General features: G+C 39.9%; 1 protein-coding gene across 1 annotated transcript; it reads left to right on the top strand.

Annotated features, from left to right (window-relative positions):
- Positions 1-600: 600 nt before the first annotated feature.
- On the top strand, positions 601-7676 carry LOC104156966 (ovalbumin-like). The gene is made up of 8 exons (XM_009697261.1): positions 601-637; positions 2071-2255; positions 2853-2903; positions 3480-3608; positions 4285-4402; positions 5617-5759; positions 5937-6092; positions 7159-7676. The coding sequence occupies exons 2-8, from the start codon at positions 2088-2090 to the stop codon at positions 7552-7554; spliced, it is 1161 nt and encodes a 386-aa protein (XP_009695563.1). The 5' UTR covers positions 601-637; positions 2071-2087; the 3' UTR covers positions 7555-7676.
- The last annotated feature ends 9317 nt before the right edge of the window (positions 7677-16993 follow it).

Genomic DNA, 16993 nt, shown 5'->3' with positions numbered 1-16993 from the left:
CCTGTTTTAGCCAAACCAGGACAGCCTGCTTTTGATTTTCATCTCAATTGGTTTTCTCACATGTACCCTTCTTTAATTGCCCAGATTTGTTAGTACAATAATAGGCCAAGTCCTGTTCTCACTTATCTTCTGTCTAGCATGGCTCCGCTGTATTTTGTACATTCAAAAAAGATAAATTGAAAGAGAGTTCTGGTCTGTTACTACAACCGTATTGACTAATTATTGACAGACTGACTAATAACTGCTAATTGTGTTTCCCATCACTAAGGTTTTCACATTTTTGTTTTTACTAATATCCCAGTATCTAGTTGCAAATGAGGCTTAAAGGAACGTGAGCATTATTTCTCAGTCTTTTCTCCAATCCAACCATCCTGAGGTTCTGCTGGAAAATAACACTGTTATACAGAATAAAAAAAACCCCAACAATTATTTGCTCTCCCTTCAATCAAAAATGGACCCATTGAAACTAAAATCTGACCTAATCCCATTAAATTATTTTTATGGTGTCAAAGGTCAAACTTCTGAAGGGCAGCAGCGGGTGGGTCACAATCCAGACTGTATAAATTCCCAAGGGCTCAGCCAGTCTCTCTACATACAGCTGGAAAGCTGTATTGCCTTTGGTGCAGAAGCTTAGAAGGTAAGCATTTCTCTAGGAAAATTTACTTTCTTGCTATGTTATTTCTTGTTTTTGCCTAAACTTAAAATAGAGCAATTATTGTGTTGTGTTTGGTATCTTTAAGGACAGCATATTTACATGATATTCTCTATAAATCTTCTCACCTGTGCGTATGTGTTCTACACTATTTTATTAAGTGTAAAACCTGAGTATTTGTTTTCAGGAGACTTTGTAAAAGTTTATTCTTTGTGCTTAAAATATTATTTTGTGCTTAAAATATGATTTTATTTCAGAGCAGCTTATCCTCTTGTTCAGTACCTTTTAAGTTTGATTTTGGCAGTCAAAGAATAAGCTTGCTTGATTGACCTCCGGTTCAACAGGGTGCACTGAGAGTAAAACTGTGGCATCGAGTGAATTTGCTAGGTTTATTTTAGTGTGAAATTTCTTTAACAGTTGCATCCCTGGAAAATACAGCTGGTGAACACTACACAAAATAAAAAGGTCTGTGGGTGTACAGACTTACATTTTTACATTAATCTATAAATGTGAACTTGTATACAGAAAGTGAGAGAAATGTATGTCCAAGTGTATGTTTATACCCATGAGGATGGTCACTAAAAACCTTGGTGAACTTTAATAGTCCAAAGACAAACTTGAGATTCCAGCATTAAGCATGTACATAAAGGGCTGGATTTTGAAAGACAACAAAGTCTGAATGTCACTAACAAAATGCAATTTCTCAGAAAGGTTATAGTGTAGTATATATAGATATATTTAAGCAAAGCAAGCTATATCTGAAAGCATAATAGGGTAGAATACCAATTTTGTGCATCAGTCTCTCTCCTAGTCTGGTGACCTTAGACAAATTATATTGCCTATCCATGCTTCTATTACTAAAACAAGGGTAAACATACAAGACTTTGGAGATCTACTGACAGTAAGTACAGTTCAACAAATAGATATTTTACTGCACTTATTTTTAGAAAATAAAAAGTCAGCCAGCCTCTGCTTTTATGCATATCTGTCCAAACTTAGAGTAAGTCTACTAAAATTTGCACTTTAAATTTCCAGCTTTGCAAGTATATCACAGACAGATCATATTTTCTTGTTTTCATCAAAGGTACTACAAAGTACCAAGGAATTCTAGCCTTCATTGAATGAAAATAAGTACAGGCAACTGTTATTTGACTGCTTTGAAAACATAAACAGAAACCACATACAGATTTAAGACTTCTGAGGAACTGTACTGCCAAAAAAGCAACTGAATACAAATGTAGAAAGAGAGAGATTTATGAATACAGAGTTTCTAACATGCATGAGAGGTTACCACAGAATGACTTCAAAACTACTTGTTTATATTTCATTGCCTAAAACCTACTATTAAAGTGCATTATGCTGTGTTTGTACGGTATTCCATCATTACATTGTCATTGTACTTCTGCTGTTTGCTCTAGACAACACTGGTTTCACAATGGGCTCCATTGGTGCAGCAAACACGGATTTTTGTTTTGATGTATTCAAGGAGCTGAAAGTCCATCATGCCAACGAGAACATCTTCTACTCCCCCCTGAGCATCGTTTCAGCTCTGGCCATGGTCTACTTAGGCGCAAGAGAAAACACCAGGGCTCAGATAGATAAGGTGAGGCTACAGTTAAGGATTTAAACCTTCCTGCTGCTTGATAGAGCCATAGCACTTAATTATATGATAATGTCTTTTGCATAGCTTAGAGGCTAAAAAATCTGGATCCAGAGTTACCAAAGCTGTGGCCACTACAAACTCCCATAGTGTTAAACAAATGCATCAGCCAGAAATCTTGAAACTGGATTTAAATTTTAATTTTATCATTGTTACAGTATGAGTCTTAAAGAGAACACCACATTCCAGTGGTCCTTTATTTATAGTAAGGAAAGTAGACAAAATTTTTTAGAGCCAAAACAGCAAAACAGACTGCAAAATGTTTCACATGAATGTCCTACAACTCTCACTTCCTTCATAAAGAGTGGCTGGCTTGTTACACTGGAGCTGATTTCTAGACGTTCAAAAGAAAAAGAGATCATCCAAGTGGGCAACAGTACGCACAGCTGTTCACAGATGGTACAGACAGATTGCACCTTTTGAGTCACCCAGCTTCCCAGTTAGCCAATAGGTTTATTTCAAATATCATGCGTTAATCCCAGTGACATAACCTTTTCCTGTCATACCTGTTATTTCAACTACTGTTGTTTTCAATTACAGGCTCTTCACTTTGATAAAATCCTAGGATTTGGAGAGACTGTTGAATCTCAGGTACAGAAATAATTTCATCTCCTTCTCTGTCACTTTCTCCTGGGAGCAAAATCTAGCAGATAAAGCTGTCTCTAGCAGTTCCAACCCCTCGCCGATTAGCAGCTAGTGCTCTGTATCCAGCAGTTGAGGGAACACTTAGTTCATAAGAATAGAGAGAGAAGGGAGGTAACAGAGGATTCAGAACAAGCATAAGATGAAATCCAGCACCATAATATTGGGTAAATAGGGAAAATTACAGATATTTGTATGCTTAGCCAAGGAAACTGGATGTTACTGGTTAAATGTGACTAGTTGGGAATGGAGAAAAACCTACCTGATCTGCTGGAGATAGATGACTGTAATGGGTAATTAAAAGTCCCCCTGAGAGAGGTATGAGGAAATTACAGCAGAAATATATTAGAAAATTACTATATCAGTGTAGTTACAGCAACAAGACATACAGGATGAACAACAATTTTGTAAGCAGAAGTGTCTGAACTACTCTGCTCTTCTCATATAGTATGAAAAACCTACTAAGTACTAAAACTAGAATAACATCATCTATCTTTTTTATTTGTATTCATGCCAACGATTCAGTGCGACACATCTGTAAGCGTCCACACTTCACTTAAAGACATGCTCATCCAAATCACCAAACCAAGTGACAATTACTCATTCAGCTTTGCCAGTAAAATTTATACTGAAGAGACATACCCAATCCTACCGGTGAGTTGCTCTAAGATCTGATCTGAGTATATTTCTGTGTCAAAGCTGTACCATTCTCTAATGCAAAAGCACTGTCAGAAGACTAGGTTCTACGGAAGAAGTTTTCTTCCATATGGAAGACAGGATTCACAACTTCTCTCTATCACAGTCCTAATCCTCTACAGTCTTGAGAAAAAAATGTGCCTAGCCAAAAAGATGTTTGTGCAAAGTACAATCATGATCCAATCACGTCAAGGTATAATTCATAAGGGTAAATTCAATTAAACTTAAACTGTTTTCTCAACTTGTAAAACAAACCTGAAAAAATAACTTCAGGTTCTCAAAAATATTCCAATTTTTCCATTGAAATGAATATTTAATTTGAAATTAAAGGAAAATACCATTGCGAAATAAAAAGTTAAGTAGGCACAATGAAAAAAACATACTTCAACTGCAATGAATGCCATTTTTGTATCAAACTCAGTTCTGGAAAATATTTTTCAAAATGTGAGCATATACTCTTGCTTGAAGAAATGACTGTCAAATCTTAAGGTGCTTATTAACTAGAATCATGGCCTACTGATAATAATAGCCTTAATAAGCAGATTATTCATATCTGCTAATTTCAGTCTTGCATTTCACATTTGCAAACTGATTTGATGTTCTGATCTGAAAATTGCATAATCTTCCTTTGCAGGAATACTTACAATGTGTGAAAGAACTGTATAAAGGAGGCGTGGAAACTATCAGCTTTCAAACAGCTGCAGATCAAGCCAGAGAGGTCATCAATTCCTGGGTTGAAAGTCACACAAATGGTAAGAGCAAGCCAAGTATCGGCATAGGAATTTTCCGTTCTGCCACCATGTTTGACAGCATATGAGAATGCTTAAGTCAGGAGATAAAAAACCCAAAACTTGTCCCTCTGTTCCTTCTCCTCGATAATACATCAGTTCCCAAATATGGAACTATCATTTAAGGATTATTTTTTTTTTCCTCAGACACATTGCTTTTAGAGGACTCTCTGTATCTGTAGGGGCTTTGTGGGTATGTAATACTTCCAGTCCCAATGAAAGGGACAGCACTAGAATATGCTTTGTACACACTGACAAGTGGTTTGATGCTAATGTTGAGAATCTGCATATCCTTTGGTCAGTATGCTTTGCCCTCAAGCTTCCCAGAGTTGTTGTGTGCCTGTTGAGCAGGGCATGCAGTCATAAGCTACCTGAGAAATCTTAACAGGTAAAGGGCAATGGAAAACCACAGAGGTGTATGAAATGCATAGAAAGAGGTATACCACAATTGGGATTTTTACCCTACTGCATTTCCATGTAGTTCCTCCATTCTTCCAGGCCGCCTCAAAACATTCCTTTCCCTCATGCTTGAAACACATGGCCTGAACAGTAAACACAGATAAAAGATGCTGAGTTTTAACTGAAATGAAAATATTCACAATCACACAATCTCTGGTGCGGTGTCATACTTTGAAGGAGAAAACCAGACCATGATTAAGCTACTGGTGGGAAAGGACTAAGGGAGGAGCTTGCTATGTGCATGAGGACTGTAGAACAAACAAGAACAAAGTATAAAAAGATAGCAGAGTAAAATTCTAGTTTCCTTTCCTGTTACCTTCTTTATATAGACATCTCCTTTCAACTTTGGTTTCAAGCAAGAAGTATTTATGTTTACTGTTTGAGTTGGAGACCATCCTGGGATAAAAGGTTCCAGTGGTTCTTCCCATTGTCACAAAATACACAGGTTTACTCATTTTGTAACAAACAAATCTCTAGGTCTTATATCTTTCATTATAATTCTTTACAGAGAGGGAAACAAATGATACTGCCAACAGCAGTGAGCAAATCACCCTCAGAAGTACAAGACTATGGCTGCAAAACCAAAACAATGTCCCTGCCCTACACCCTCCTCCCCACAAATTCTATACCCTTCATTTAACATTGTGATTGACAAGTAAGATGTGTTATACACAGATGTGTTATATACATGTGCTCTCTTTTCCTATGCATTCTTGAAGGAATGATCAAAAACATCCTTCAGCCGGGCTCTGTGGATCCCCAGACTAAAATGGTCCTTGTCAATGCCGTTTACTTCAAAGGAATATGGGAGAAAGCATTCAAGGAAGAAGACACCCAGGAAATGCCTTTCAGAATTAATGAGGTACATGGGCATACATCACCTTAAAGGTGTCATCTTCTACAATTTATGAAGAGAGTAGATAAGTTGTTCTACAATCTTCCTGAACAAAAGCAATCAGTAGCTTTAACCATAAGTAGACATTTTTACAGTCTAAGGATAATCTTTGTGAAAACTATATTATCTTATTTGGTTTTGCAGCAAGAAAGCAAACCTGTGCAAATGATGTATCAGATTGGTTCATTCAAATTGACAGTGGCGGCTTCTGAGAACCTGAAGATCCTGGAGTTTCCGTACGCCAGCGGGCAGCTGAGCATGATGGTCATATTGCCTGATGAAGTCTCTGGCTTGAAGCAGGTATGGCCCTGGCAGTTGGGTTTCAGAAAACCACGAACACAGTGAAATTTAGGTGCTGCAAAGCCCTTCACAATAAAGTTATCCTAAAACACTTCACCAGCACAGATCTCAACAGTGGTAAGATGGGATTGTTGCATAAGAAGCATGCAGCTGTCTCAGTGGTCCTGCAATAGTTTGTGCTGAGCACAGATTGCTTAAGGAACTGCTTTAGTGGGTTAAATATTGGTCACTGGAGAACAGATTCTTCTCAGGTAAGCAGCTGTTACTCCAGCAGCTTGAACACCAAAGGTTTTATATCTCCACTCCTGCACACTGAGGAACTTCCTGGGAAGTTCCTGTTAGCTTTACTAGTTGTAATTATTGTTTGGTTTGGCAGTGCTCGACATGCTGCTTTCATAACTTCAAAAAATTAAACTATCTAAAAACTGAATATGAGGGCTACTGGAATGGTTATAAAAATAAAATGTATGTGACATTAGTGTTGATATGAACAGAATACAGGCATGGAATATTGTCATTAGCAGGATCGTAGTTAGTCTGAATAGGAAAAGTTATGTAACAAACGATAGTTCATTGAAATGTTTGTACACTAACTCAAAGAATCTAAATTATGAAAATGAAGAGGCATTTGAACATAGCTAAATTTCCTCAGTAATAACTGATAGTTCAGGTATTAGTAACTAGTTACCATTAACACCTGGTTACTTGGGGGTCTTATATGTAGATAGAGCTTACCACTCAAAAGCACAGAATGATTTTTTGAATATATTTCCCAAGCAAAGAAGATAAATAGGGAAGAGCTTTAGGTGAAATCTGCTCAGTAGCCATTCAATTAAGAAAATTAATTGACAGTGAGCCAACTAAAGAAATAGCAGGACAGAGCAGAGAAGAAAGAGTCATAGTTTGCTTTCCTCTCCTAGATACATTAATCTGTATATACTTAGAAAAAATGCCATGCCAAGAGCAGTCAGTTTGAAAGAGAAAAAAACCCCACCACTGGTACTGCATTGCCACAAAGGAAGTTGTGCTCTCATCCCAGAGATCTCATTTGCTTGTCTCCTTCCAGCTTGAGACTTCAATCACCTCTGAAAAACTCATTAAGTGGACCAGTTCTAATACGATGGAAGAGAGGAAAATAAGAGTTTATCTCCCCCGCATGAAGATAGAGGAAAAATATAACCTCAAGTCTGTCTTAATGGCCTTGGGTATAACCGACCTGTTCAGCTCATCAGCCAATCTCTCCGGCATCTCTTCAGCAGAGAGCCTGAAGATGTCTGAAGCCGTCCACGAGGCATTTGTGGAAATCTATGAGGCAGGCAGTGAGGTGACAAGCTCAACAGGAACTGAGATGGAGGCTGAAAATGTCTCTGAAGAGTTTAAGGCTGACCACCCTTTCCTCTTCTTAATCAAGCACAACCCAACCGACAGCATTGTCTTCTTTGGCAGATGCATGTCCCCTTAAGGAGAAGACAGTTGAAAGATTTTTCTGTCCCTCAGAGCAAGACCCAAAGCACCGAAGTATCAAGGGTAAAAAGAAATGCATACTCTCTCTTTCATCCATATCTTCTAAAATCAGAAGGCTTTATTTTTTAAAAAAAAGCTAAGTCAGAGAAATTATTCCATGAAAACAGAGGCCCTTTGCCTTCCCTTTCTGCAGAGTAATATTATTTACTCATAGATGTAGAGTTAAGGGAATGAAAATTGGACCCAAAGAAAGCATGAGCATGAACAGAGATGTTACTGGTGCAATTTAAAGACAATAGTGCCGAATCATCACACTGAAAAAACACAACCCCATTTATCAGCAGAAGTTTTATGGAAAAAAACTGCAGCCTTCTAATTAAGCTAGGTTTCTCTATGACCAAGCTTCATAGTGACTTCTCTGGAATTAGTCACTCAAAAGCTCCCAGACTGAACTCTAAACTATCATGAACCATTCCTACTCTGACAAGGCAATTGCTTTTTCTTTGTGCTCCTGATACTGCAAGGCTCTTCCTCACATTCTAAAGATGCATTATAGGAATTTTATCATTCATATTTCTCCTTAAATCTTTTGGGCTCAATCATCATGGCCAAATATGGCATGTTATTATTCAAATTGTTTTCCATGTATCCATATGTAATGGGTCTTGCAGATGTACTCTTTTGCTCCTTTAATCATGATAAAAATGTGTTTAAGCAAATACATTTCCTTTGGAGTATTTCAAGTGCACCTGGGACAGGGTAATCCTGGTTATACATACAAATAAACGGACAAGAGGCTGGAGAGCAGCCCCGCAGAAAGAGATCTGGGGGGTTGGGTTGATGTCAAGTTGAATATGAGTCAACAGTGTGCCCCGGCAGCCAAAAGGGCCCTGGGGTGGGCCAAGGACAGCATAGCTAGCCCGTCAAGGGAGGTGATTGTTCCACTCTGCACTGGTGCAGCCCCACCTCGAGGACTGTGTGCAGTTTTGGGCACCTCAGTATAACAAGGACGTCAAACTATGAGAGTGTGTCCAGAGGAGGGCAACCAAGATGGTGAAAGGCCTCGAGGGCAAAACTTACAAGGAGTGGCTGACGTCACTTGGTTTGTTCAGCTTGGAAAAGAGAAGGCTGAGGGGTGACCTCATCGCAGCCTACAACTTCCTCAAGGAGGACAGCGAAAGGGGAGGTGCTGATCTCCTCTCTCTGGTGACCAGTGATAGGACACAAGGAAATAGACTGAAGCTGCATCAGGGGAAGTTCAGATCGGACATTAGGAGAAGGTTCTTCACTGAGAGGGTGGTCAGTCACTGGAACAGGCTCCCCAGGGAAGTGGTGATGGTACCAATTCTGTCAGAGTTCAAGGAGCAACTGGACAATGCTCTTGGTCATATGGTTTAGTTTTAGGTGCAGGGTGTTGGACTTGATGATCCTTATGGATCCCTTCCATCCTGAGATATTCTATGATTCTTTTATCAGAGTCGGTTCATTGCTTACAGAGAGATGAGGAAGGAGAGTCTGCCCTAACTCTGGGATAAGATACAATATTGAGACCAGTTTTCTGCCATGAAGGGACGAGCATGACCCATAATCCCTCATGCATGCAACTCAAACTAGTCATATATAACACTTTCAGCAGAAACCATGATTCATCCAGTCTCTCCGAAACAGGAGTTGATAAGCAGTTTGGAAGGCAATTAGATACATGCAGAATCTACATGTCACTAAGACACAACACTGCCTCAGAGAACACACGGGAAATGGGAAGGAGTTTTCTAGTTATCTCTGTGGTGTATTTATAAAACTTCATAGGCCCTTATCTTGTAACTAAAGAGAATAATCATGCTAAGAGAAGCAATGTCTGTGGCAAGTTAGTGTTTCTCTCTGGAATGAATTCTTCTTCCTTTTTTCACTGAAGTAAGAAAGGAAACAGACTTCTGAGGAATTATCACAGAGACGTACCGGAAGAGTGAAAGAGAAGGGTTTTGAGGGGTGAAGCTACTGCAAGAAAATTACGCTCTTTCCTGACTCCAGTATGCACAGCATGGCACCACTCCTGGGTGGTCTGTGGTGGAATGTTCTTTCAGTTCCACCACATAGTATTTTGCTTGTTCTACTTGTTTTGGCTTTCCTCCCCACTCCCCCAGGATAACACGTACTTTGGCAGGACCTAGAAGGCATAACTTGCTGGTAGCAAACATGATCTTGCAAAAGAAGGAAGATAACATGACACCCCCTCCTCTGGTGTATAAATAGCTCTAGTATTTTCCTTCACTTTCCTGTATCTTAGTCAATTGCTGGTCAGGAGACAAGAAATGAGGAAATTTATTGCAAGAGAGCTAACAACGTGTTTACTACTGTCCTGGAATTTCTGTTGATCTGGTCATGGAAATAGGGCACCTAAAATCCTCAGGACACTTCATTTTCAGCAGATTTGCTCTGAAACTGCACTATTTATAGGCTGTTGTAGTTCTTATCAATTAAAACATACTTCTACACTAATGGGAGACGCCAAGAAGTTCATCTGCTCCTGTATGTAGACAGATAGATTCAATGCTACCTCCTGATTTCTGCTGACTTCTCCTGCCAGCACAGCAACGAGCACTCATATTCTTGTCCTCGGTAGTCACTTCCTTAACCAGCTGTGCAGTTCATCCATCTCTAATACCCAAATGAAAAAAAAAAAAATAAACACGCATTCTCAGTCCTATCTTTTCAGAGACTGAAAACTTTGAAACCATTTTGGGACTTGGCAAATCACACACCCAGTGAATCAGGATCACACACCCAATCACACAGGAATGGATGCTGGAATCCTCAAATCTCAGGCAGAGCAGTATTTGTCTAACAGCTAAAAACTTCAACAGCTTTCCACACCTGAGGCACTGTAGCTTCTGTAATAACAGGCACCTAAAGAACAGGCATCTAAAGGACAGTCCTCAATGTAGGCCCAGGTTCGGTGACAGATATCAGACCTCCATCACCCAGCATGGAACAAGTCCTCTTCTTTGTGCCTACAGGGGAGGCTGCAGCTTCTTCTCTCCGTCCCCAAAGAAGCAAAATAGTCAGCACCGTGTCCCAGAGATGCTGGTGTTCTGCTGTGTCATGAAGTACAGGTGGATTACCCTCTCTTTTACCCTCAGTATTTCTTTCAGTGCAAGTATGGAAGAAGGCTCAGACTCACAGCTTTAAAACCTGTCATAACAGGCTTTTACTGCTCTACCACCACATCCCATAAATATTTGTAACTTCACACGTGCAAAGAGACACAATTAATTCAAAGGATTAGTGAGTTGTGCAGATACAAGACCACACTTGTTTGCTTGCCTCCAGTCTTATGATGGGAAGGTAATTCACGTAATGAATTTCCATAGAGATGACAGAATTTGTCCCTGAGGCCCTACTGTTTATTCCAGTACTAATTCTTCACATACATAAGAATGTTAATAATATTGCTCAGTTGAACAAAGTAAGTTATTTGCAAAAATTGGTGTACTGAAGTTCACAGAGTTAGAGAGTAGCTTGAGTTGGAATAGGCAGCTGACAGTCATCTGATCCTAACTTCAAAGATACACCAGATTGCTCAGGGCCCTTCCCAGTCAAATGTTGCATATCTTTATGGTTGGAGAATCCACAATGTTCTGATTAATTTAATTTTAAACATAAATCCAAATCTCACTGATGTAGAAGTAGTGTAAGCCATCCAGCCAGCTTAGCTTTCTCACACCAAAGGAGAGTTGGCCACATGTGGGAATGAGCCCCACCAGTTCCTTTATTTTGATTCTCCCATGATCAGCCCACAAAGCACTTACTGTCTTTCCTCACTTTTAACTCTCTTGGAGCCAAAGTCTACAGAATATCTCCATAAATCCCAAGCAGTTCTCAGTCACCCTGTGAACAGCAAATTCCTAGGATGGTTAACAATGCTTAGGAGCACAGGTTCATGCTACACATTTTTAGTCCCCATAGCATAAATTATGCTTTGCCTCCCTTTTATTATATGGCATATCAATGGGATACCATTTGTATCTGGCCTCCCTTTCCTCACTGTTATACTCTTAAACATCAAAAGATAAAGAATTTAATACCATATAGTTTAACTGTCTTGTGACATGAGCAAACACTCACAATTATGTGATACTCCCAGGAAAAAAAGATCCCAAACTAATTTTGAGGTTTTATTTTTTCAACTCATACAGCACTTTCCTACTTTTTCTAAATGTTAGCAGCAGTAACCCCCAGTCTAAAATCAATGCAGGCAGACAATGAACTTTTATTAGTGGCACCTTACAGATGACAGGAACAGGATCCTGGAGGTGAGCAAATCCTTCTAGTGGAAGGCTGACTTCTTAGTCACACAGGTAGAATTCCAGTGCTGTGGCTCTGATAAGAGGACAATATGGAGTGGGAGAATAGTGAGGTGTCAGATGAGTTCCTGTAAGGAAGGCAGAGATATGGGAATTAAAGGTGAACAAAGCGGGTGGAGGAGGAATCATAAAACTTCACAGGGCTGTGTGTAAGAGCAGTTCTCCTTTCCTCTTCCCTCTTTTCTCTTTCATTCCGCTTCATTTCCCTTGGGCACAGTGCATTGCTATCCAGTAACTCCCTTTCCCCTATGCGCTGATTATCCTCACCCTCACCATGTCCTCCTTTATCCTCCTTGACCTTCAGCAATCTCTATCTACTTCTTGGTGCAGTGAAGGAAGAGGGCAAGGCTGGGGTCAAGCCTTGTTTCTAAGAGGAGAAATGTCAGGGGGAGGAAGATTTGGGACGAAGGAAGAAAGTGGGAGGAGAGCATTGCCACTCCTACTGCCTAGAGGGATCATCTGCCATGCAATAAAGTTGTGTCAACTACAGACTCCAAGTTGCATCTCAGCTGCATCTGCAGGAGGTGGGGTGAGGGCCCATTCCTCCAGCCACAGACAGAGAGCAAGTGCTCTGCCTCTCCTTGCACATACTCTGCTAACTTTACTTACCCTGATGTTGCCTCTGTACCACTGAATTCAAACTGCTCTTGGTCTATGGCTTGGTCTGTCTATGTTCCCAGACAAGGAATTAGCAACCACAGAAGCAAGGGATATTAAGAAAGCCTCGGAAGATAAGCTAAAGCTCTAGAAAATGAAGGGAGATAGACCAAGAAGAAAGAAAAGTCTAAAGCAGCTGAAAGGGACAATTGTAGTAGTTTTAAATTACACAGAGTTCTGCTTTTGGCTTTGAAAGAGCTAAAAGAGCCACAAATACCAGTCCAAAAGATAATGAAGTCATGAAGATCTGCATACAACTGATTCACAACTGGAAAGGGCATCTCCAAAGGACTTGGAAATGCTTTGGTAAAGAACAGCAGACGATCAGGTCCTCAGCGCAATACCCTGCAAGTTCACACTTTTGTATCTCTCACAAAAGCTTAAGGAACAAAATCAAAACATTCCATCTCATTTTGCCTGAGAGCAGAAAGGAGCATGAGATCATCTTGTCTTACTTGTCATGTATCATGTTATGAATTTCTACTTGGTCACTGTTATGAAAATCTTGCTAACTTGAACCATGTAAAAGAATGTCAGGTCTCAAGGGACCGAGTTCCTTTGTGCAACAGGCAGAGAACATGAGAGATGGAAAGACAGAAGAATCTTTCAATGGCAAAGGCATTCATAAGACATGTTCAAATGATGCCAGCAACACTCCAGCTCACTCAAGGTCCTTGTCAGTCTGAGAGGGAAATTCCATTCCAAGCCCTCTTTTTGGGGTTACTCTCTTCCAGGACATAGGCTTACTGCCTTTATATGTGCCCTTAACCAGGTAGTCCAGATTAGTCCCAAGGGTATCCTAAAAAGCGTGAAACTATGAAGGGCCAGCAGGTGCCAAGCAGATCAGTGAATAGCTAACATTTCCAGTACACTTCCAGAAGTGAGTATCGGGGAAATTGTCCTGATGAAACTTCTGAAAATATCAACCACCTTGTGAAACCCTTGGTCATTCCATCAGGCAAGAATATTTGCAGTTGAGCTGTATGAAAAAACAGCAAATGTTTAAATGGGTTTCTTAAAAGAGAGCCGTTCCTCTATGCCCTGTTCTTGCACATCAGCACAATGCTCCTGTTCAGGATGCACTCTTGTTTAGAAATGTGTTTCGAAGACACGTTGACTTGATATTCACACTCTTCATCCCACAACATGGCACATCTTGCACTACAGCACTGCAGCCTGGGGAACTCTCATCAACGCAAAGCAGAGATCAGCTTTCTGATTCAGTAGTTGTGCAGCTGATGTACAGTTACACCCTTTGAGAGATTTCTTCGGAAAACTGACAAGTTTCGGCTAAAGTGCATACAAGCCACACATACATCATTACTCATAACTGTGTATCATGATTGAGAAATTCAGGCCACTCTTCATATTTTTGATGTTAACTGCTACCTAGGGTATTTTAAAAATGCTCACTGCCTGAGTCATTCAAAGGAAAACTGCACCCTTGCATATGTGAAGCGCATATTCATTAACAGATAAACTATCTCTTTTCAGATATAGAGATCAGTCCTTTCTCAGAAGTGTTGCGCTGCTTAACAGAGCTGAATTTCTCAGGATAAACACTACCTTTATTAATTACAGTGTCTAAGCCAAAGCATGTAGAAGTAATAGTAAAGTATGATGAATTGTGCCAGTACTGTCAAATTTCACCACACCTTTGCTTTCTGCAGGCGTGGAGCAAAATGCCTCAGTAATATTTATGCAGGAACGTCACCACACCCTCTGGCAACTCACAAGGTTTTAAATACTGTTAAGAGTATGTCAGCAAGGATTGCTTGGCAAGGGAAGGCTTGCAAACTTACTTGTAGGAGGTACAAAATAGATAGTTATCTACTCTGTTTCAAAATAAAGACACGTGTATTCTCAACCAAAGCTTTAAAGGGAAAAAAGATACCCAAAGAACTAATCTCTCTTAAACTTAAAAACCATTTGAGATTTCAGGATGATACAAATTTATCGTACATAAAAATCTGTTATAGCACAAATGAAAATCTGTTATAACTAGTCTAGTTGATGCATAGAAATTAGTTTTTCTTTTTTTAGTTGACAAGGTTAGGAAAAGCTCATGCTATGCCCTCAATCACACTGACAGAAGCATCACCCAGAAAAGAGTCCTCCTTAGCACAGAAAAGTTAATGTATCTAGTCACTCAGCACCCTTACCATTTGCTTAATTTCTGTGCCCCTGTCCTCCTTACAGTTTTTAACATTAAATCACAGAGAGATTTTTAAAAAATTACATCAGATCTCCAAAAGGGTTAAAATATTCTCAGATTTCAAAACCCTTCCCCTTCCTATGCTTCTTGTATCTCCTGAAGTTCTTTTAAAGGTTTGAGGACATTTAAAATCCTTTCATGTTTAAAAGCTACTGGTTTGCTCTGGCTGAGCCAAAAACTTGAAACTCTTCCCTCCCAAGCAAATAAACAATGCTTATACTGGTAAAAAAGTATTTGAAGATGTCAGGAAAACTGAACAGCTTTCCTTCAAATATCACTTTTTCTTTTGATCTACCTGAAATATAGAACATGTTCGTTTTGAATTAAATTAGGTTTCCAAGAGCTATACAAAGTTGCTAGCTAAAATAATCTACCAACGAACATGAAAACCAGCCATGGAAAATTGTATCCTAAAATACTCTGTGAAAGCAGGAGCTACCATTTTTCTGTGACAGAAAGTCTTTCTCTCAAGGCCCTCAAAAGCCTTTATAGAGCACTTTCAAATGTTTTGACATCAAGCATTTCACCTACTCCTGATCCCAGGTGCTAATGAACAGAGCAACACACTATGTAAGAAAGTCACAATGACTTGTGCTAAGTTCCACTGAAACTGAAGGAAAACAAAGTGCATTTATATAGCTGAGCTCTGGCCAGGGCACTGATGTCCTGCCAATATTTGTCCTGACCAAATGGAAACATGAATGACTACAGTGAAAGAGCCCACAGGTTTACTTGCCACAGAAGGATACTATTAATCCAAATATAAGTCTTCTAGTGTGCTGCGGTGTTGACTTAGTACAGAGTGGGAGTGAGTACTGAGTCAGCAGTAGCACCACCCGTTCAGCCGTTTCCTCTGGTGGTATTAATTTAAAAGGATATCGGAAAACGTTATCAATCCATCACGTTGATTTAGCATATGTTGTTCTTTGAGATGAGTATAATTTTAGTTACTCGGTATGCTTTTTCTTTTTTGCTAATGACCAGCAATGCCATTCAAGACGTGTTTTAAAAAGGTAGCTTTAAAACCTTGTACAAAGGCACAAGCCTCTCAATCAGTCTAACCCAGGATTTCTGTGTAAACAGAACACCTCCGTGACTTCTTGTAAAGCAGCAAGCAGTATTACAAGTTAGCAAATTGAATTCACCTCTGCTTTAAAACCAGAACATCCACAGTAATTGCTCTAAGGGATGAAGTCTATCTTGTGTATCTATCACTCATTCAACAGCATGGCCAAATTTGCAGATTACTCAAATCGTTTAGACTTTGGAAATCACTTAAGGCCAATGTAAACAGATTACAACTTTCCCAGGCGCAATGGAAGCAATTAATTCTGCAGTGAACACCTCTCCTACACTATGCCGCTCTCTGGAAAACATAACAGATGCATCTAATTACAACTCACACAGAAGCATGCTGGTTTTGTGTAGCTACAATTTCAAAGGACCCAAGGGGCAGGAAAACATCATCCCATTAAAGTCATGCAGTTCCTCACAAGTAGGAAAGCAACTTTAACAAAGCTTTCAGTTCCCAAATTATATTGATGCAGAAGGTTTGCCATTGGAAAGGGACCCTTTGCAGCTGCGACCTCCTATGCCCTACACCAAATTTTGCAGGTACTCCCATGGCTCATTCCTCATTACAGGATCCTCTGTGCCAGCCACTGACCTACAACATACATCCATGTTAGATGTATGCTCATAGACAGCAGGTCAGAAGAAAGCTCTTAGAAAGCAGTTTATGCCAAGGAGATAGGCCTTGTGAGTGAATCTTGCTCAGTGTCGAGGAGGCAGCCCTGGAGAGACGAGCAGCTCCTATCTAGGTTTTCAAGGTGATATTATCAACAGTGCAGAGAGGTAAAGAATGAAATAAAGAGCAAGGGTAGGATTTCACGGGGTCTTTCAGTTAGGGGTCAGAGTGGGGATAGACAGCTACAACAAGGACAACAGAGGAAGGGACAACATGACTGCAAGGAAGGAGGTCTTTTAGTAGCCAAGGCAAGAAGAAAAAGAAGATTTGACAGAATATCCATTTCTGGAATGGAAAATAAGGAGTAAATCTCTGAGGTGCTACATTGGTCAAACAGCAGCTTTCAGATTAGGGTGGGGAAACAGAAACAAAAGAAAAATGAAGTCTAATCTAAGACCCACACCAGGTTCTAGTGATGTTGCCACTGACAATAAAAGCAAGGGTCTGGTGCCTG

The sequence above is a fragment of the Cariama cristata genome, unplaced genomic scaffold (assembly GCF_000690535.1).
Source record: "Cariama cristata isolate BGI_N322 unplaced genomic scaffold, ASM69053v1 scaffold3983, whole genome shotgun sequence".
Taxonomy (NCBI): domain Eukaryota; kingdom Metazoa; phylum Chordata; class Aves; order Cariamiformes; family Cariamidae; genus Cariama; species Cariama cristata.
Note: the sequence above shows the minus strand (reverse complement) of the source record. Positions and strands in the feature narration are given on the sequence as shown.

Coding starts and splice junctions, on each gene's coding strand:
- LOC104156966 (XM_009697261.1), top strand. CDS start 2,088: ATGGGCTCCATTGGTGCAGCAAACACGGATTTTTGTTTTGATGTATTC. Junction 2,904..3,479: donor GAGAGACTGTTGAATCTCAG/GTACAGAAATAA, acceptor CCAACGATTCAG/TGCGACACATCTGTAAGCGT. Junction 6,093..7,158: donor AAGTCTCTGGCTTGAAGCAG/GTATGGCCCTGG, acceptor GTCTCCTTCCAG/CTTGAGACTTCAATCACCTC.